This window comes from Stereum hirsutum (genome assembly GCF_000264905.1).
Source record: "Stereum hirsutum FP-91666 SS1 unplaced genomic scaffold STEHIscaffold_16, whole genome shotgun sequence".
NCBI classification, from domain to species: domain Eukaryota; kingdom Fungi; phylum Basidiomycota; class Agaricomycetes; order Russulales; family Stereaceae; genus Stereum; species Stereum hirsutum.
This window is the reverse complement of record NW_006763146.1, coordinates 1,042,535-1,063,246: the sequence shown is the minus strand read 5'-3', so window position 1 is coordinate 1,063,246 and position 20,712 is coordinate 1,042,535. Positions and strand designations below refer to the sequence as shown.

The window sequence follows — 20,712 nt, the reverse complement described above, 5'->3', positions numbered from 1 at the left end:
ATTTTTGTCTTCTTTACTGTTCTGTCCTGCCTTGCCATTTTATTTGTGCCTGTGCAACACCAGTACCTCTGTATTTAAGGTGTCGATTGTCAATTTCAGAGTGTTGTGTTTGTTTTCTCTGTCTCCCTTCACACTCATGCTTTCCATCTCTTTCTCCACCGACCATCACCATCATCCTTACCTGCCATTTATACACGTATTACCCTCCGCAAATCCAGCTGTACTTGGTAGCAGATGTGCGCTAAAGTGTTAGAATAATAGGGAGTTTCGCCACCCAGAATCTGGAAGGAAGGAAGGAAGGAATTATATTCAGGATACAAAATGGGCCCATAAGGACCAATATCCCTATCCGTATAAGTAGAAAATCTATTCTGGACTGGCGGACCCAGAGTCTTCCCCTCGACACTATTTCGTGCACATAATATTGCGAAAATATTTGAGTGTCTTCTATGCGCAATACTCATCACATCCTATTAGACTTGCCAGAGGCAAGGGCCCCATTGTCACCTTGTGCACGCATTCCACGTTCAGGAGAATCTGAGCGTTTTCGGCAGATTCCGGGTGGCGAAAACTCTCTATACATGACTCGAACGGGCTTCAACACGTCCAATGCTGTTCGCCTCGACAATTCGGCATCGACTCGGACGGCCGCACCGACCCTGCAGTGGTCACCGTTCAGCGTCAAACCTGATGTCCCTCGTATCTTGCTCCTCGCTGTCATGGGCTTCCTAGAGACAGTAACAAACACAACTTCATCCTTTCTCCCCACCGTTCCGGACCCGTCTCTTCGCCAACCCTTGACGCTCACTGCAGTCGCACCTCTGTTTGCCTGCTACTATGCCGAAGCCGTCCTAGTGCAGCTTCCACGAACATTCATCTGGAAACTATCCTTACTTCCTATCATCATTGGGTCTGGATGGCATGCCGCTACGTGCTATGATCTGGCACGTCGGACAGCACTGATACTAGGAAGAGACCACGAGAGGATACAGTGCTGGAATTATGCTTTCGTGGTGAGTGTACCGGGCTCTATGATGTCCAAAGGGCTCCTTTGACAGTTTGCTCAGATAGCGATGATGTATGTTCCTCTGCGAGCGATCGAATGGACGTTCGCCTCCAGGCCGTACCGGCGTTTGAAGTCCCCCGAGTCCAAAGCGAGACATGGGGAAGGTACCGAAGACGCACCACCAAACATTCGCTCTCTACTCCGAGATGCAGTCGAACTCACCATGAATCAGCGTGGTTATGGATGGTCATGGTCGCGCAATCCATTCCCTCAAGGCACCTCGCCCTCCGTCACTGCCCTCTTCCTCTCCATGCTTCTCAAAGTCTCCATCTTCGACATCGCATACTATGCCGCCCAATACTTGTGCTCACAGGCTAATCAACCCGGCGGCGATACCATATTTGACCCCTCCCTTCCCCCTCTCACTCGCTTCGCATGCGCCCTATGTGTCACCCTATCGGCCGGAATCGTCACCTACACCGCAGTGGATACCCTCTATCTCGGCACCGCCGTTTTCGCGTGTCTCTTCCTCGGATACTCTACGTCCGAATGGCCACCCCTCTCGGACCGTCCATGGTTATCCACGAGCCTCGCAGACTTTTGGGGAAACAGGTGGCATCATTTCTTCCGTCGCATATTCACCACGCTCGGCTCTAGGCCTCTTCTTCCCATCTTTGGCAAACCAGGAGCGGTGATGGGTGCTTTCACCCTCTCTGCCGTCATACATGATTGGGGTCTGTACGGACTCGGACAGGGCACGGAGTTCAGTACGGTCGGGATGTTCTTCATCATGATGGGTGTGGGAGTTTTATTGGAGGGCGCTTACGAGCAGTGGTCGGGGATGAAGGTGGGAGGGTGGAAAGGATGGATGTGGACCACGGTGTGGCTAATGTTTTGGGCGATGTGGTTGGTCGATGGATGGGCCAGGAAGGGACTGATCGCAAGTGATTTTATTCCGGAGAATATCAGAGTGGGAAAGTGGGCAGTGGAGGGGGTGGCCCAACTCGTAGGGAAGCTTACAGCGCTACTAATGTGATTTTGTCGCTCGCTGCCGGTGCCCAGGCAGGCATGTGCTGGTGTAACAGTACACGTTATAGAGACCTGGGTTCCTTTGGAGTTAAGTGCTCTGCTTAGACCTATGTATTTGTTTTCTTCGGAGAGGTGTCATCTTCTGTCTCGCGGTTTGCTTCCGTCACTGATCCCCGGGAGCCGGGGCAGCGGTATGCGCCTCCAAGTTGGGCACCGTGGAGCCCGAATCACAAACATGTGGCGCGCTCCCGGGAACCTTCTCGTGTCGGCTACTGCGACGTTTTCACAGCACATCGATAGCGTGAAAATGGGAGAACGGCGCCTCCGATACTCTCTTTTTACCATCACAAAAGAGGCGAAAACACGCTACTACTAAATCATCTGACCGACACAAGGACTCAACAGCGATCTGAACTTGAAGGAACTCGCGCCACAAATTTGTGGGTGAGTCTGTTCCCGTCGATTTCGACTTATCATATGTTGTTGCCTAGCGCGCCAACTGATGCGAACATTTTGACTGATGTAGTCTGCATGGCTTGTGTGGAATATGCCTGTCCCACTCTTAGGCACGACCTTTCTCGCCACCCTGTTATGGATGTTACTATACCGAAAGTTGTTCAAGCCCAAGTCCCCGTTCGGCGACGTTGCGGGCCCTGAAAAAGACCACTGGCTGAAGGGTGAGTCTTCTACTTGTTTAAATCTAGGCAGGGCTTCATGCGTTCTCATGGCTGTCCATCCACGCAGGGAACTACCATCAAATCTTTCAAGACGGTCTGGAGTACAATCTCAGTCTTGCCGAGAAATACGGCGGTGCAGTCAAAATTTACGCTTTGTTAGGGGTACGTGCTCCATCCATCATATCAGCGAGCATGGCTTAGAGGTATCCACAGAATGAACAGCTATACGTTTCCGACCCGCGCGCTCTGCACCACATCGTCGTGAAAGAGCAAGACGTATACGAAGAAACTGACATGTTCATCATAGGCAACAGACTCATCTTCGGTGAAGGACTGATCTCTACGCTCGGCGAACAACATCGCAAACAACGCAAGATGCTGAATCCTGTGTTCTCTATGGGAAATATGCGCGAGCTGCTTCCGACAATACAGCCCATTGCAAGTCAGCTCTGCGCCGTCATTACTTCACAACTACCTAGTAACGGAGGCAAGTACTCAATGTTCACTTTTGTGATATGGGCGTTGACTCCGCTTTGGTACGCGTTAGACCCAAAAGAGATCGACTTACTACCTTTGATATCTCGTGGTGCGCTGGAATACGTCGCCCAAGCGGTGTTGGGATATAGCTTTGGGGCCTTGGATTCGAGTGAGACTGTCGAGTACGCAGAGGCAATCCGAAGCTTCACGTATGTCCACTCTTACGTTCTACAATGTAGGTTTCTACTAAGCCTCCCATCATTGCAGGCCTGCAGCATTACGATTGGTCTTTCTACGCCCCTTCATTCCATTCATAGTCCGAAAATTTTCGCTCTACTGGAGGAACAAGATGGTGGCCTGGATTCCGGTGAAGCCGCTCAAGGACTTGAAGCGTATAGTGGAAGTCATGGACCGCTCTAGTCGAGCGATATTTGAACAGAAAAAGGCTTCCGTGGGCGATCATGCGGATGACATCACGGTTTATCCTGCGACAATAAAAGATAGCGCATTCGGCAAAAGGACGAAGGGAAGAGACATCATGAGCATCATGAGTATGAGTGTTCATTATCATCTTGACTTTTTTATGCTTCAATCGAGGTACTTTCACAGTGCGCGCCAATGCCTCATCGTCAGAGTCCGATAGGCTCACTAATTCTGAGCTCTTAGGCCAGATAAAGTACGACATCTAGATTCCCTCCTTGTCATATACCGTTGACTCGACTGGAAGGACGCCGAACTGCCTTACGATGTTCTCATGGGTCTACCATTTCTCGATGCAGTCATCCGGGAGACCTTGAGAGTACACCCACCGACGAATGTGTTGAGCCGGACGTATGTCTTCAGCCTAACTCACATTAACTGCGTGTTTATTACTCTTCGTTTTTCTTCAAGTGCACGGAAGGCGACAACTTTACCTTTGCAATATCCTATTCGTTCATCGTCCGGGACCAAGATCAATGCTATCCCTGTTCCCAAGAATACAACTGTTATCGTTTCCATATTGGCGGCTAATCACAACCCTAAGGTCTGGGGAGAGGACGCATCTGTCTGGAAGCCGGAGCGATGGCTTGCTGCGTCAGGAGAGCGTGTCGGGATGCAGTCATCAATGGTGAATAGCAATGAAAGAATTCTAAACTCAGGAGACGCTTCGGGGACGCGAGCTGATGTAAAATATCCTGGGGTGTATGGGTCGATGTGTGTTTTCTCTTTGTTGTCTGTTCAGGAAATTCGCTAACACTTTCGTTCAGGATGACCTTCCTTGGTGGTGGCCGAGCATGCATGTACGTTGAATCACCTTTCGTAATCCCACCCAGACTCACTCTGACGGACCACGCTGTCCGATATCTAGCGGATTCAAATTTGCCGAAATGGAGATGAGTGAGTGACATGCCTCTTCCCCCCCACCTTCGTTCAGTCACAATTTCCCCCTCAAACTCATTGGCTTCCTTACATAGAACAAGTGATGGCGACTCTTCTCACTGTCGTACACTTTTCGCTTCCATCTACTCCTGACGAGACCGGTCATATCAAAGAGATATACTGGAAGACGAATGCTGTGCAAGTCCCTGTCGTACGTCCCCCCTCTGGAGACGGTCAGACGCCGCAGGTACCATTGGACGTTAGATTAGTCAGGGAGGATGATTATTTGTGACAAAGTTCTTGGTCTGGGTATGTACGGGGACCGTCTTGGGCGAAGCTTCACTGCGCTCTGCGTTTTACCGGTAGCTCACTCTGTACGGATATTACTATGGTCTACAGATCTCAGTGACCTTTCCTAAAACTATGATAATCTATCGAGAAGTAGGGCCACATATGTTCCCAAATTACGCCCGTTATGCTGCACCGCACTCTATCCCAATGATCACGATCTCACCCTGCCCTCCGGTAAAGTATACAACCTTCTCTGAGCCTGAACCGTCCAATCTGTCCGAGCATTCCCGTGTCTCCGTTCATGACGATCTACACCTGCGTCATGTATCCTGTATGGCAGCTGCTCCACGTCGATATAAGGATGGCGCTCCTGCTCTACGATAACTGACTTGTCGATGTGGACCTGAACATCCATAGTAGTACTTGGCTCTCTCCTTGGCGTCACGGTCCCCGTCCCTGTACCAAACGTGCAAATGCTGTCGCATGGAATTTCAAGCCCATGTTCGACGCGTATGTCCGTTGAAAACTCGTTGTCTAGCTGTTTGGCTAAGATTTGTGTACGGATCGCATCGTTTATGTCTCTGGAGGTGTGTAGGTGCTGTGTTTGCCTTATTACGGTTTGGGTTTTATCGCCATTGCCACAGTTGACTTCTATGTATAGTGTGATGAATTTTTGGGTCAGTGGGTACAATGTATACGACATGCAACAGGGAGGGCCGATATACCTTGAAGGTGGATCAGGATACGTTGGGAAAAGATCCATATTACAGCGTAGCCTAGAGAGGCACTTAGTCCCGTTCCGTCTGTTATCAGTATCTCGAACGCGTAATGCTCATTCAACACGATGCTCACGCTGCTGTCTAGGAAAAGGTAAACGAGCAGTCAGCATCCGATACTCATGTGTAGATGCTGTCCAGGGAGACTCACTTGAATGGAGATATTGGACGCTCGATATAGAATCAGATTGAGGATGTTGACGGCTAGAGGGAACCATTTTATGAGTCATTGACAACGAAAGAGAAGTCACGACATGGAATGGCTCACCCGTTAGGGCCACAAAGTAGACCAAGCCATCGTACAACAGTCTATGCAACATAATCATCGTTCGCAGGTTCCACTGCTCTCGTATTGGACAAGACATACACTTTGATCACACGAGACATCCTAACATCGGGAGTCTGTTAGTGACAGAAACGCATGGTGATCAATAGGGTATGACTCACGCAGGTGAATGTGGTCGATATCTGAGCAAGTAGACAGAGGAGATTGTCATGGTCGAGATGTCGAATAACATAGACATCAGATAAAACAACCATACAGCCAGTTGGCTATCTGGATCCTGGGTGCCCAGAGTACAGCTAAGAATAAGGAAAGCCGGGTCAGGTCTTTTCCTTTTCAATCCAACATATCACGCGGGGATGACGTTACAGACTTTCCCTGTAAGTTCGAAGAGAGTCCGGATGTTAGAACGCAGGCCTTTCGGTGACAGGAAAAGTTGGGACTGACATTATTGGAAACCGCTGGCAGAAAAGCGCAGCCATGTAAGCCCTTGACCTCCTAGCTGGCTGGATGACTGCTCACCTATTCGGTTATAACAGTTGCTATACCACTCGAACTAAGACATCAGGATGCTCACATCAGGGAAAAAGTCCGGAAGTTCCTATGAGGATGTTTTGTACACACCGCAGACACCACCACGAACTCTCCCCCAACAACGTATCCCACCCACTTATTCCGACGAGAGATATTGTAAGTCCTGACGAAAGAGCCGTCATTAGTGTTATTGTTGACTGAGAAAATATGCAATGCTCTCACCGAAAGCCTAAGATCGTTTGTGAAACCATGGTCTGTAACACTGTATGGGAGCTGTTAGCATGCGGAGATCACCATGTCGCAATCCTGAGCGATTCTTACCCTTCATTACGGGTGTAACCATATAGTAGCGCTTGCACGACTCCACCGTGAAGCTAGTCGAGAAGAATCCAACGTTGCTGACCACAAGGGTACTTATACTGACATATCTGAAGACAACGATATCAATGCGTATCAGTACGATTGGTCGTGGGATATCTAGGCGTGCTCACCTTATAAGAACGAACAGCACTAGTCCGACGCTGTTGGCGCAGGCGATCAGGATTTTGTGTCAAAGAACAAAGGGCGCAAAGAAAATGCTACCTTATCCGTCTCGCAGGAGAACGGTAAGCCCTCCACTCAGCGGGAAGAGTATAAATATAACTGAACGAACGACAAAATCGCCAGTGAGTATAGAGTAGAGAACATATCCGACATAAAAACAGCTCACTCGTACAACGCTATCGATAGCGATGCAACTCGTAGATTGTTCTCGATTGACCCTCCTGCCATAGCTCTATACCGTGTTACGAAGAGTTTAGGCAGAGAGAGGGATCCGGGAGAAAGCCGCTTCGCGAGGCGCATGAACGCATGTCATATATGTGGGAGGTCCCTCACGATCATCGGAGCGCCAGCTCCAGTCGTATGGCCTCGAGTTCGCAATGCCAGATGGTGGCTTCATGGGATACCCAGAGGTGAAACAAGGAGGCGGGATCAGAAAGCTATGATGATGGCGGTGGGTTGCGACGGACTAGAGCTAAAGGGTTTATCGATAAAGGAAGATATGATCGAGAGGCTTACCTGTAGACGCCTTGTGGTCATTCATATATGTTTCGGTGTCACTTTGTGGGACTGTGCATGTCAGTTGTAAGGCGGCTCAGGACAGCACGGTATGCTGGAGCCGCATTTGCATGAGAGTCGTAGCGCCCATTCGCATCTCGTCTTTACCGTCTACTCTGTAGCTGTTTCATTGATGGAACTCTTCTGAGGATTTTTGATTTGGTATATTGGTCTAAGATCAGTGGCGTTCTGGGCAGATCCGCAGGGAGGAGTCAGGTGATGATTGTGTTCATTATCGACGCCATTGGGCAGCCGATCAGCAATGGGACGGCACGCGAAAGACGCTGAACCGTAGTCTACGGGTGGTTCAGATATAGCCAAAGAGTTGAATGTACCAGCATGGCCCACAGGACATTCGAAAGTTGCCCAGTGTCGTTACATCACTGCGACGTTAGGTGAGGCACAAGATGTGGAGGACTATGGCATTTCCAAGCAGGATAGTTTGAGCATAGTGGTCTCGGGTCAGGTAACAGCAAAAACATGTCCATGAGCTCGTTCAGCGAGCGTGCGGTGATTCCAAGGAGCTCCGTCTTGTATTTGGTGGTCGTCTAAAGCAAGTTCAACTTCAAGGATGGTGGCACGGAAGGAGGCACTTGCCGCACGCCACTCGGCCACTGCCGCAAAGGCGGATTTCTAACTCCGACAAGCACTCCGTCGACCATTTTCCGATTCTGACACTGCGCTGTCGATCGCTCTTGCTTCCCAACTTACCAGCGCCACATACCCCGGAAAGGTTTTGGATATTTGTATACCTTACCACCTTGCTAGAAAACTCAGACTTTTAAAGAATCTAAGTGTAATCCCGGCCGATGAGTGTGCCAAAGAAGAGTCCGGCAATTGCGCCATTATGTCGGGAAAGCGCTGAACGATGTATGCGTTCCGTCGACTCTCTTCCGAGGTCGTCCAACCTCCCCGTTTTTGGATCCCGAGATCTGTCGCCCCCTTCTCCGATCTGCCCTCAAAATGCGTCTCAAAGATCCCAATGTGCTTGCGCCCTTCTTTTGTCCTCACCGTCATCATCTCCCCCAGGACTTGGAGGCCTCATCTCTCACTGTGAACTGTACTTAGGCTGGTTTCCTGGTATTTCGTGATGAGGTTCTTCCCATGTATCGTCGTGATTGCTATGGTGCCATCTTCTTTGTCGTTCTCCGTGTCTCGCTGGTGGTCGCCGACTGATTCTACGACCGCTGGGTCCGCACTCGACTCGGTGTCGGTCAACTATGGCTTCGACAGTAAGGATGACTAGAACTTTCTCTGGATTTTTGTAGCACTGATACTGTGCGTACTTTTTTCAGGCCTAGGACTCAGCGATGCTGACCGCCGCTCCTTGTTCCCCAATGCTGGTGAGTCTGCCAGCCATACATTCGACGTTCCGCCAGGCAGATTGACAGGACTATTTGCAGAAACAATGGACGCGTTTGAGGAACAACCGGATTGTCTCCGCTCCTCGTTGCTCCAGGAAATGCCTCGCTGCGATGACATCCTATGGAGCGACGAACAGCGGTCGAAACGTAAGGATATTCCGCGCATATATCCAACTACACGTCTGCCGATGCTCAGCTGGTGTACTTTTTTTGTGTTGTGTAGTCGCGGTCAAGATGACTCTATGCGGGATCAAGTCATTTCCTCATCACCAGATCCCGATGGAGTGCGACGCCATAATATCCCAGACTGACTCCCTCTCGACGAACGCCCGGACAAAAGACTACCAGCGATGTCTCAAGTGCGTGACTTTACATACTTAAAGAACGGTGTTCATCTCATATTTATGTCCGCCTATAGCGCTATATCTCGGAACGGACAGCTCTCTGCCCCTTATCTGAGCAACTGGCAACAACTCAGTCAGTATGTTTATGTCTCTGACCAGGATATATGCGTATACTATTGTTGGCTTCTAATCTTCAGGCCGAGGCGACGCTACGAAGTTGTGCTTTGCACTTCGGAATGGTGATGAGAGAGGTCGGGATCCCTCAACTTTTGCATTTCCTAGCCTGGGAGGCTGTGTCTGACGGACGTGCCGTACTTTTCGCTTTCTTTCCTCACAGATGCTGTCTCTGAGCTATACAGAAACATCACCAAGGAGAAGGTTTCCCTGATTCGATGGATGAATGTCCGTCAAGAGCTGGACGAAGAGAATCGCGCCCTTTGGCAGTCTCTCTCGACCGTGCGTTTATTTGACCTATCTTTTGACTCGCTATTTACTGAAACTCTCGCTCTACTTCCGACTCTACGTGCTTGTATCTGTAGGAAGCTCGGTCTTTGCTCGAGAGCCTGCAGAACTCGATGGACACCGCAGGAGATTTTTCCTCGTTACTTTCAGCCAAATTTCAAAGAGACTTGGACGAGGTCAGATCCCAAGTGTCTCGGTCTGCGGCGTAGTAAGGGTTCAACGACTCTGTTCGCTGATCCTTTCCCGCAGGTACTTGAGATCGCCCGAAGGCGCTCGGAAGAAGATCGTGTCAACGGAGTAATGAGCATGGCGACAGAGCTTGATTTGGCGACCAAGACTGTGAGTGGCTCTTTGACAATATCGATCAAGAGATTAACGTGATTCAACTTGATGTTTTATGTTCTAAGCATACGGAGGATTTAGCGAGTGTAGCTTCTGGTATCCAGACAGCCATGGCTTCTCAGATGAACGTCTGGTCAGCCCAAATGCACGACGTATTTTATGGACTTACCTCTAGAACGGTCGGTACGAATCCTTCTCCAAGAGAACCCAATCCTCACAGCATCTTATACAGGATGAGGTGGCGTTGAAGGTCTACCAAATGGGTGGCGATGTCGATCTCCTCGCCCAGGTATTCCACCATCTGCTCTCCCAGTCTCTCTGTTTTCTCACTTCGACGCCGACTATCATGTTCCCCTAGACGATCGACCAACTCTCTTCCTCTGCATCTGAGGTTTCCGAACATCTCGATGCGAGTACAGAACAAGCACAACGAACGGCTCTTACACTCACGGAAGTCTCGCGGTCTTCAGAACTATTGACACAGTCGCTGGAAGATGCCCATATGCAGACTCAAGAGCAATTAAGAAACATAAATGAGACGGCGGGCACGGTAATCGAAAATATGTTAAGGTCGAGCTCGGTGATGGGTTTTAAGACCGTGAGGTTCGATAGTGTTTGTGTATGGACAACAGGTGGGTACATCCATCCTCCCTGTCCTGTGTGCCACAAATGACTAACTTGCCGAGTGTAGGCTACGAAGAACATTGCCACAACTTCATGAACCGGTGGGATGTCTGGGCTTTACAATGCGCTGCCAACTTCGCTCTCGGTCTCGCCCACTCGATTGGGACGATTGCCAATCAATCTCTGGTTAGTCTTTCAATTGGGCGTCCCTTTGTATGGGCATTGATGAGTTGTGACAGGGAACTGCACTGCTCTTGATCATCTTTCTTCGGTTCACCTGTTTCGGCTGGATGTTTAAGAGCGTTTTCATTGTGCCTCGGTGCGTATCTTTGCCGTTCAGTACACAACGGCATCATCTGATACCCTCGACCTTTCCTTCCCGTCTTGGTACTGAAACCATATAATAGTATGATTCACAGCTCCTTGCGATACGTGTGCTCAGCCACCACTACTCCAAGTGGCGTCCGACGAGGAACATGGCGTGGCACGGGATCCTTCAGGCGAAGACGTCGCCAAACATATATCAGGGAGCGTTTCTTGAGACCTATAGAAGACGATGGCGACCTTGGGGTGTACTAACGAGCATTGAGGTAGAGCATCCTTTGTGCTCAACTGTCTGACGCCGCGGTTTTCGTCGTCAACCCTGGCATTTCTCTCTATCATTAATTGTGATTTGTGTAGTTTTGTAAGTACTTCATATCGGTATGCTGTATTATTTCATTATGTGTGAGAGAGACCAAGGTGCAAAGCTGCTGAGAATCTTTGGGATAGCATTGGGATAGCATGAACGAACCATTGTGGCACTCTGGGGCCACACCGATCACCGGCTTCGGACTTCCGTCGTATTCCGGAAGTCCGGCGTCGCTAAAGCGCTAATATTTTGAGTTTCCCCCGGCTTGCTCCCGAGACCCTCGGGTCTTCTCCATAACCTCACCTTGACCTCACCACATCATTGCTGTTCAACTGCATGTCCTGTATCTCGCCCAGTCAGGGATTTCCTTCGACCCGTGAGTCTCTCAGAATCTCCAAGCTTGTTGTAGTAGTTCTCTAATTTGGTCAAAACCTAGTAGTGAACAATGGCGGGCTTCTGGTAGTTCCCTCGTTGGAGAAAAGGTCAGACAGTTATGAACGAGCAACAGCCATCATGAGTTCCAGCGAAGGTTTTTTTTTCCATTCACAGATACAATCACGATACTGTTACTGATCGTAACATCACCTCTAGACGTCAATATGATGGACTTGACGGGGGCACCGACAGCGCCTCCAAGGCGTATCTTGGCTCTTATTGAACAACTTCCCTGGGCAGTTCTGGCAATGATATGCACTCAAGCTACGATATCTGCTAGCGATCAGGACATCATAGGCAGAACGCCTCTCACCTATTCACACGTCAACTCGTACTTGCATCGAATGACCCTCTCGATCCCGCAACTCTGGACGTTCATCGACTATCGCCTACATCCGTCGCTCAACCAACTCTTCCTCGAGCGCTCCGCATCTCAGCCCCTACATCTCACCATCGAAACGAACCCTAGCCTGCAGAAATTAGTCCAGTTCAATGCCTTAATCGAAGAACACATCCATCGCGTACGCTGCCTCCGTGTACTTCCCTCCCCTTCCTGTCGCGAGAGAGGCGGTCAGACTGTCGATGCTCCCATCTTGGAACTTGTCAATCGAGTCACATCCCTCGAATCCCTAACCCTTTCATTCCCATGGCGGGAGATCGATACGCCACCCGAACTTGACGCCCAGCGCACATCGATCCTCGAACCCCTTCGACATCCACATTTGAAACATCTTCGCCTCGAATATTTCGTCAGATTACCGACCTCTATTACCACGCCTACCATGCTGACGCAACTCACCCTATTGCGCCACACCATCAGTGCAGAATCTTTATTCGACTTCCTCGGGTTTCTGACCTTTACCCCAGCTTTGGAGGTCTTGCGGATAGAGTGCTGCGGACAAGGGGAGGCGTGGCGGCGTTTTCCTGACATACCATGTTACCCAGTCAACCTTCCGCGGTTACGATACTTGTCGATCACAACATCACCTGTCAAAATACTGCAAGAGCTTTTGAGAGCACTACGCACTCCGTCAGGTGTCATTGTCCGGTGCCATGTCCGTGACGGTACGGCCTTGGACCTCGAACACCTTGCGTTATTCCCACATCCTACCGAGGCGGACACTTGGGAATCCTTCGAATTGCTCCGAAAGCCGACCACTCTCCGGATCCACCAGAGCAAGGACGAAGACGGCGACATCTTGCTCAAGGCCGGCAACGCAGGGTCCACGTACTCTCTCCGACTGAGCAAGGTCAAAGCCCTCGCCACCTTATTGCGTACCCTCCCGTCAATACTCCACATGGCCTCCGTCCGCGAATTATGGCTTGGGCCGATCCTAGCGAGACCTCAGGACGCAAGATCGTGGAGACGCGGCTGGCCCGAAGAGTCCTGGCGTACGCTATTCCTCACACTACCCGCCCTCGAGCTCCTGGCACTACCTCGAGGGGGATACACGGCCATCCTCGATAGTCTTCGACCCTCGCCCGGCGAGACGGAGGCATTACTCCCATGTCCTCGTCTGTCCACCGTACACGTCTTCCCATCCGTTTCTTCGTTCGACGAAAGTCTACGCCGATTCCTTCAAACCCGCGCGGAGTTGGACCATCCGATCCAGCACCTTCACTGCCACATATATCCACCGCGTTGGTGGTATGGCGAATGGACACCTGTTGTGGATCTCCGGTGGCTGCATGCGAAGCCTAGCGAGTGGTGGGAGAAGGCGCCGGTATCGAGGTTGGGCGATGATGGATGGGATTCGAATGCGAGGTATCCACATTGTTCAGATGTTACGGGAGATGATGTTGGGGAGGAGATCATGGATAAAGTTGGGGAGATTTCGGCGGTACAGTCGCGATTGGCGGTGTGGGAAAGGTGGGAGAATGAGCAGTAATATTATGTCTAGCAATACTGGTTCGCATCCGTTTTCTCGTCGTACTTGTTGTCGTGGTTGTATTAGCATCGTCTCGGACTCTGGATGTATCATAACTTGCATTTACGTTACGCTTTGGACAATCTCAGAGAGGGCAGGGTTTAATTGGTGTTTCAGACCCTCAGTACGATGATTTTTCAGTCGCACTCTCGGGACTATCTCCCCAGAAAGCTAAAACCCTGGCCCAATAGGTTGATGGTAAGCTGCTATTGCGGCACGGAAGTCGAAGGTACAGATACATAGGAATTATGCTCGGAAACAAAATTTGTTGCAAGAACGAACCAGGAAGATAAAATTGTGGGAGAAGCGATATGCATAGCGTAACACAGAAAGAGACCTATAATGTAGTACGCACGGACAGGCTCGCCCGAAGGGTTAACTTATGAACAATGTTGGCCGAATGAATAGAAGTCTAAGGTAAATGCAGGTCAAATTAGCGTTATAGTATACTGTCCATCTCGCAGAGTCGCCTGAAGACAGGTGAAAACGTACAGCATAGTGTGATCGCGCATACAGACCCTCAAAGCTCATAGCCCCAGTCCGGAGTCCACATATCTCCCTTCGACGACTCCCGGGTCCATTCGCCACCAATAGAGGAGGTTAGGCAATAATCCCGATAGACGAACTTCGTAACCGTCGGTAGAAGTCGAGTGACGAGTCGAGCTGAGGCGAAAGCATGATCGATTCCTTCGTCAAGCATGATGACTCGTCGATCGTGGAATGTGAAGCACAGCCGAAAGGTTCGCAAGGTGGCGGGGACGGTACGTCTGACGATGTCAACGACCTCTTGTTTGAGTTCCTCTTCGGGCCAATCGCCGCACTGAAGGTGCTGCAAAACCGGCATATGCGAGACGAGGCTTTGGATGCACCAAACGAACGGATGGTCTCCCGGGACTTTAGCGGCCCAGAGGCTCCCGAGGGCGAAGTATCGAAGGTTTCGGCCGCAAATGCTGATGACTTCGGCCAATTGTGCGTCGAAGTTCAATGGAGCTTTGTACGAAGCAAGCGGAGAGTCGATATGGAAGTCGAGGGCGAGATGTGTGAGATTGGTCATTCCTCGTAGAATGGGCGCCGAAAGCTCGGGGACATTGATCTGAGCCTCGTATTGAACGAATCGAGCGAGGAGATGCTCAGGGACAGGCGAATGGGGCTCCCACTTCTTGTTTAACGACCCTTGTTCCGTCCCGTGACGCCAGATGGTCAAGTTGGGATGGTTCTTGAGAAAGGTTACGAAGTCGGGACAGACGAGAGTGCTGGCGGATGAGAACTCTTGTAACCGAGGGGTGACTCTACACAACGCTTTCACACCCGTCGTGTCTTGCCCACGGTCAAGGAGATTGATTCTCAGTCGGAGAAGATTGGGCATCGCCAGGAATATGACTCCGAGGTCGTCCCATGTGAGATCTTGAAATACCGAGGAAATCTGGAGGGAGACTATGAAAGGCCCGAAGTGGAATGGAGCAGAGAGAAGGGTGCTCTGGAATAGCGTGTATGTGGTGGGATCGTCGTAACGTGGCGAGCGACGCCAGTTGCACCTTCGTCCCCAGAACCGTTCGCGCGCAGCTCTGTCATCGACGGTGACATGTCGGTACAAGACAGATTGGGCGAGAGGTAGAAGATGAGACGACGTCTGAGCCAAAGACGCGAGTGTGCCAGGTGAAGCCTCTTTGCAGACGATTGTCTGCAGTTCTGGTGGCAGACGAAGGAGCATGATACCCTGGATGGATTTGCATACACAGCACTTTTCAAAAAATTCAGCTCAAATACACCAGCTGCAGGCTCATCGCAGACAGTAAGATCACGTACACAATTTTATCGCCTCGGGCAGTGTTAACGATCCACGCCTACTCCGACCTAACAAACGCCTGCCATGGGTGTTGGGAAGTGCACAACTTCGAATTGTGGGCGACAACGTTCAGTATAATGCACTGAGCTATGATAGCAGTGAGAGAAACAGGTACCTACTGTCGGCAGTGAGTGGTGATGCTAAAAGTCTTGACGGCCGCAGATGAGCTACTACGTGGTAGTTTATTACATGGCGAAACTCGGGCAACATGGTGGGTCGGATTGCGCCACACAGAGCGCTTCCAAACTCCGATCGAACCACGAGTTCGGCATGGTGGTTCCGGTGTGGTTTGAACGATCCACTCTTCTCCTCCGTACTTACTCACTGCTACCACCGTGCCCCTTCCAGCATGCACTCTCGAATTCATAGACCAAAAAGCCAGCCTGGGGCTATACATCGACTTCCTTTCGAACTGCTCTCGAAGCTTTTCGTACCGTACTCCAACTTTGAGACAACTTATACGAACGAGGAAGGAAAGACGCTGGACGGCCCCTTCTTCCTCTCTCAGATATACTCAGACTGGATGTGGATCCCTGGGAACTTTTGCCGGTGCTTTGGGCGAATATCGATTCTCGGAGTCACGCTGCGCTAAAACAGTTGCTTATGCTTGAAATGCTCTGGAAATCGAACTTTGTAACCTCTTGACAAAGACAGTATCTCGCGAGCATTCCGCATTGTGTAACACTGGTTTGTGTACACTTGGTGTACACTGAGTTTGTGACAGTCGGATGCATTCCGAACTTCGCTGCTTTCGAGGACGTTGCTAGTTGAATCCGTAAATATCACATGCCTTTATCGATGCCATTCCGCGTCGATCGTCGAGTGTACTCTCTTGTAAGGTCCTGTATCTCGAGTATCTCACGGTATTGCCTATAGCTTTAGCAGAGCCGATGACCTTCATGTATCTCGTGTTAGCAGTATGAGACACCGTCTATTTTCCGTCTATAAGTTACAAACGTCGGTCCAGCACACTTAGTAGGAGCAGAAGACACTGACCGATAGACCCCAGTAGGATAATGACAACGAGAACATCGCGACCAGGGCCACGCACGGCCTCAACGTGTCTCTGATAGTAGCTTTGCCGCTTGTTTGCAGTCCGCCATATAGATCATGACTCCGCCCGCGAAGATTCAGTCGTTTGGTTTCAAACATTATGATTCTCCGCGAGATTAATTGTGGTTGACGAAGCAACAACGATCCAGTCTCCTGATGGTTTCCCGTTTGCGACTCAGGAAGGGACTCAAGGTGCCACAAAACCCCTGTGGCGTTAAAATACAAGTTCAATAATTGCTTTACTGTACAAACCAATGCACACGATAATTTGACTGAATAAAATGAGAGACACACACAAAAATATCGTACCAACGCAACGCAAATCACTGGACCACTAAATCTGCACCACGATTGCACCCCTTCTCTGCTCGTCTCGTACGCCACCAACCGCCGCATTAACCATGATCGTCCCTTCCTCCCTCCCTCTGTCTCCCATCGTTTTCCACAACAAATTAAACCTCTCTACAACCGACCAGAATACCAGACGCACGAGTCCTCCCCATGCGCTCTGACCAGCGCACACGTCTTCATACGCCTTCTGCGCCCTACTCCATCTTACATGCTCGACACCCCGCGCACCATGTATATGTCCAAATACATGCAGACGAGGTCGTATGCGCCAGAGAGCAGCGAGGAGTGCATGACAGCCGGCTCCGTTGAGGTCGAGATGAGAGAAGGGCGGTCCGTGCGTGACGAGCACATCCGTCAACGTCGGGATATTTCCCCAAACATCCAAGTCAAATTCAGATTGAGACTGGGTTGAATGGCCGCCGGGTCGTACGCGAGGGTATTGGAATGCCCAAGAACCATGTCTGGGCGTACGTGGACTACCATAAACACGCACCGAACGACCACGGACGAGGAGCGTAACATCTTCGTCCTCGAGGTACACTAGACTATCACTATCACTGGCATGCTCTCGTAGAAGAGATGTACGCTGTATTGGGTCAGCCAGTGCCGTGTCGTGGTTTCCTGCGATGACGATCTTGTGCGCGTGCGGTTGGGCACTCAGCCAGGAGAGTGCGTCAGAGAGCTCGGTTGGAGTTCCGGAATGTGTGAGGTCGCCGGCATGGATCAGGATGTCACCATCTGGAAGAGCGGGTTGACTGGAATGTGTGCTGTGTGTATCGGAGATACAGACGATGCGTATGAGTGAAGGTTTTCCTCGAGAGTTGGTGCTGGTGACAGTTGTGGCCTCAGGCTCAGAGAGTGGGAGACAGACGTTACTATAGAGAGTTCGGGCGATAAAAAGTGATGGTGAAGAACAGAAGCGCTCCCAAGCTGAGGGTGGTTGTCGGCGTAATAGACTGTCGAGACCGCTCATTGCAAAGTACGCAAACCGTCAGTCTGCGAGGAAGAGAGTTCGAGTCAAGTTTGATTGGTGCGTGCTCGGAGGACTCGACGCCACAGCACTTTTTCCCACAGACACATCGGCATCGCATTCGCACTCAAAGCTCGCAGCCTCACAGCTCACGCGCAGAAGTAGACATTCAATACATTTGCATTTCTTCTTCCTTCCTTCCCGGCACACCCAACACAATACAACAACGTGACTACATAATGGTGACATCTGGTAAATACGGACAATCGTGCAAGATGTGGAAGAAGAAAAGGGCAAGAAGATAGAGGTCGTGAATGGAGTGCAGGACGTTATGGACATATGCAGGATGTGAGTACGAGGGTGGAAGTGATCGTGAACATGAGATTAAATAGTGGTATGAAAGATAGGGAAGGGGGATGGAGCCGGGGGCTATGAGCGGAGGAGAGCGAGCTCAGGGCTTGATGGCGATCTTGAGCGCGCCACGGCTGTTCATCTTGTCGAGGGCTGCCTGGAAGTCCTTGAGCTGGAACACGTCGGTGACCTGCGAAGGAAGGTGAGGTCAGTCTAAAAGTCTCGTGAGAACTCGAAACAGAAAAACGTACCATGCCCTTGACGTTGATCTTGCCACTGTCGAGGTAGGCAACAGCACGGGGGAAGCAGTACGTCTGCGAGAACGAGCCAATGATCTAGATAAAGTAAAGTCCGATGAGCACACGTCCGCAATGTAGTTCAGATAGGACGACAAACCTTGATCTCGTCACCGAAGATCTTTGAAGGTGGCCAGTGGACGAGAGCCTCGTTGTTGTAAACACCGTAGATCATGAGGGTTCCACCCCGACGAACGTAGTTGATTGACTCGTTCGCCAGCTTCTCGACACCAGTGGCCTCAACGACGACATCAAACCCGTAAGGGTTGTCCTTCTTGAGCTGCTCCCACTGAGCCTCGGGGTTCTGCCTGTCGAGTTCGATGTACTCGTCAGCGGCGTTAATCTGCTTTGCGATGTCCATCTTGATGCCCTTGTTGGCAGCGAGGACGACCCTTGCGGCGCCGTTGAGCTTGAGCAGTTGGGCGAGGATAAGACCGGTAGGGCCGGCACCGAGCAAGAGAACTTCGATGCCGACTGGGGGGTTGAGCTTATCGAGGCCGTGGATGGCGCATGCCGCGGGCTCGAGAAGAGTGGCCTCCTCGTCGGTGAGGTTCTTGATCTTGTAGAGCTTGTGTTGAGGGCTAGGAAACACACGGTTACAATCTGTTTTGAGTTCGCCGGAGAAAATGAGCGCTTACTAGACGATGTAGTCGGCGAAACCACCATCGGAGCTGACACCACGAGCCTTGAAGTTCTCGCACATGAGAGTTTGACCACGTCGGCAGTAGAAGCAGTCATCGCACTGTATATATACGGTACACCAAATGCGGTCAGTGCATCTTCAAAAACGGAAGAAACTCGGACGTGACGTACGGTGATACCGACGTCGGCGACACAGCGGTCGCCTTTGGCAAAGCCCTTCACGTCCTTGCCCAACTCGACGATCACGCCAATGGCTTCATGACCAGGGATAAGCTACAACGAGCTTTAGCTTACATTTCACCTGAAGAGATGCGTCGCGCTTACTGGGAAGGTGGAGATGAACTCTCCTTCGTGAATGTGGCCGTCAGTTCCACAGACACCGCAGCATGTAACTGTTCAGACTCCGAATGAGCGCGAGACTTGACAGTGAGCAGAACGAATACAAACCTTTGAGGAGGACTTCGTTGTCCTTGTATTGGGGAATGGGGACCTCCTTGATGGAGAAATCCCTGGGCTGTTCCGACGATTGCTATCAGTTTGGCTTGGCGAGAAGAAAAAGAAACGGGTAACGCACAGCGTTGTACCACAAAGCGTTCATTTTGCCTGAAGACATTCTGCAAGATTGTATGTGGGGAGTTGGGGATGAGGGGTAGAGCGATATGCAAGAGCGGGGGATATGAGATGGATGAGAAGACGAGGAACTGGAGAACCGGCCGCGGTTATCTATACGTTCGGGAGATATGATGTCATTCCAGACTTGTCTCTAGGCACAAAAAGAAAACACTGCGATCGGAAATAGATCAGTCGATAACGCTGATGTCACAAGCACCTGGATGACACTGATAAGGAGCCTAACTAGGCTGGGGTGGCAGGGTGTGGCACCCCAGCCTAGTTAGGCTTGATCGGACACGAATCTTCGCCTCCGGACTCGCCTCTTGTTTCGTCGCGACTTTCAGAGGCCTCGAGTCTCTCGCGGCCCCGTCTTCCGTCGTCGTCATCGGAGGCGTTCCGAGGCCTGCCCCTCGCCACATCTCCTCCCCGGCATCCCCGTCAACTTGCCCCTATAGCGCCACTCACCCTACCTTCCTCCGACTCAGCGCCGTACTCGACGTCGTCGACGACGATTGCCTCAACTCAAGGCTGCATGTGCGCTCTCTGACATGCTCGAGCGTTCGTTGTCGCGCGGGTTCTGCCGTGGGATTTCCCACACGCTCGTGTGCTGTCGTTGTCGCGTCGTGCAGGCTGCTCGTCGCCGCTGTGCTCGACGATGAGCACGGTACTTCGGTCATTTGTGGACCTTTTCACCGGTTTATTTGTGTATAAATAATTTAAATGCAGTATCTTAACTTGGGATGCACCCACAAATGCAGTGGGACCTCAAATAAGTCGAAACTTTTATTGATTTCTGCCATGTGGCCCAAAATACAAGCAAAAAACAAGATCTCTGAAAGGTGAGGAGGAAGAGATTGATACTAATGTGATAGCTTATGGTGTGTGATTAAGTACTGAGTATCTGCATGTGGGTTTGGTGAATTAGAAGGTC

The 20,712-nt window shown here is 50.8% G+C and overlaps 7 protein-coding genes across 7 annotated transcripts; 3 read left to right on the top strand and 4 right to left on the bottom strand.

The window, feature by feature from the left end:
* Positions 1 to 719: 719 nt before the first annotated feature.
* On the top strand, positions 720 to 2,042 carry STEHIDRAFT_65845 (uncharacterized protein; the record flags this gene model as incomplete). Its single annotated transcript, XM_007308700.1, has 2 exons — positions 720 to 1,013; positions 1,068 to 2,042. 2 exons carry the CDS (start codon positions 720 to 722, stop codon positions 2,040 to 2,042), a joined length of 1,269 nt encoding a protein of 422 aa, XP_007308762.1.
* Positions 2,043 to 2,763: 721 nt separating this feature from the next.
* Positions 2,764 to 4,840, top strand: STEHIDRAFT_65861 (cytochrome P450; the record flags this gene model as incomplete). Its single annotated transcript, XM_007308702.1, has 10 exons — positions 2,764 to 2,874; positions 2,926 to 3,190; positions 3,260 to 3,398; positions 3,457 to 3,823; positions 3,917 to 4,020; positions 4,081 to 4,274; positions 4,332 to 4,383; positions 4,437 to 4,469; positions 4,538 to 4,566; positions 4,644 to 4,840. Coding segments are annotated over 10 exons (1,491 nt in total), but the record flags the coding sequence as incomplete, so codon positions are not given.
* Positions 4,841 to 5,687: 847 nt separating this feature from the next.
* STEHIDRAFT_161422 (uncharacterized protein) lies at positions 5,688 to 6,112 on the bottom strand (the record flags this gene model as incomplete). Its single annotated transcript, XM_007308958.1, has 5 exons — positions 5,688 to 5,699; positions 5,767 to 5,819; positions 5,884 to 5,924; positions 5,983 to 6,003; positions 6,063 to 6,112. The coding sequence occupies 5 exons, from the start codon at positions 6,110 to 6,112 to the stop codon at positions 5,688 to 5,690; spliced, it is 177 nt and encodes a 58-aa protein (XP_007309020.1).
* Positions 6,113 to 11,587: 5,475 nt separating this feature from the next.
* On the top strand, positions 11,588 to 13,755 carry STEHIDRAFT_124881 (uncharacterized protein). The gene is made up of 3 exons (XM_007308957.1): positions 11,588 to 11,673; positions 11,734 to 11,826; positions 11,889 to 13,755. Exons 1-3 carry the CDS (start codon positions 11,634 to 11,636, stop codon positions 13,619 to 13,621), a joined length of 1,866 nt encoding a protein of 621 aa, XP_007309019.1. The 5' UTR covers positions 11,588 to 11,633; the 3' UTR covers positions 13,622 to 13,755.
* A 96-nt stretch (positions 13,756 to 13,851) lies between these two features.
* STEHIDRAFT_124880 (uncharacterized protein) lies at positions 13,852 to 15,651 on the bottom strand. Its single transcript, XM_007308956.1, has 3 exons — positions 15,626 to 15,651; positions 15,467 to 15,552; positions 13,852 to 15,401 (listed from the first exon to the last, which is right to left on the bottom strand). Exon 3 carries the CDS (start codon positions 15,369 to 15,371, stop codon positions 14,181 to 14,183), a length of 1,191 nt encoding a protein of 396 aa, XP_007309018.1. The 5' UTR covers positions 15,372 to 15,401; positions 15,467 to 15,552; positions 15,626 to 15,651; the 3' UTR covers positions 13,852 to 14,180.
* Positions 15,652 to 16,834: 1,183 nt separating this feature from the next.
* STEHIDRAFT_85469 (metallophosphoesterase domain-containing protein 1) lies at positions 16,835 to 17,883 on the bottom strand (the record flags this gene model as incomplete). The annotated part of the gene is made up of 1 exon (XM_007308955.1): positions 16,835 to 17,883. The coding sequence occupies one exon, from the start codon at positions 17,881 to 17,883 to the stop codon at positions 16,894 to 16,896; it is 990 nt and encodes a 329-aa protein (XP_007309017.1). The 3' UTR covers positions 16,835 to 16,893.
* Positions 17,884 to 18,056: 173 nt separating this feature from the next.
* Positions 18,057 to 19,864, bottom strand: STEHIDRAFT_103570 (NADP+-dependent D-mannitol dehydrogenase). The gene is made up of 8 exons (XM_007308954.1): positions 19,744 to 19,864; positions 19,617 to 19,683; positions 19,494 to 19,561; positions 19,341 to 19,442; positions 19,166 to 19,269; positions 18,628 to 19,108; positions 18,483 to 18,566; positions 18,057 to 18,421 (listed from the first exon to the last, which is right to left on the bottom strand). The coding sequence occupies exons 1-8, from the start codon at positions 19,780 to 19,782 to the stop codon at positions 18,332 to 18,334; spliced, it is 1,035 nt and encodes a 344-aa protein (XP_007309016.1). The 5' UTR covers positions 19,783 to 19,864; the 3' UTR covers positions 18,057 to 18,331.
* Positions 19,865 to 20,712: the final 848 nt, after the last annotated feature.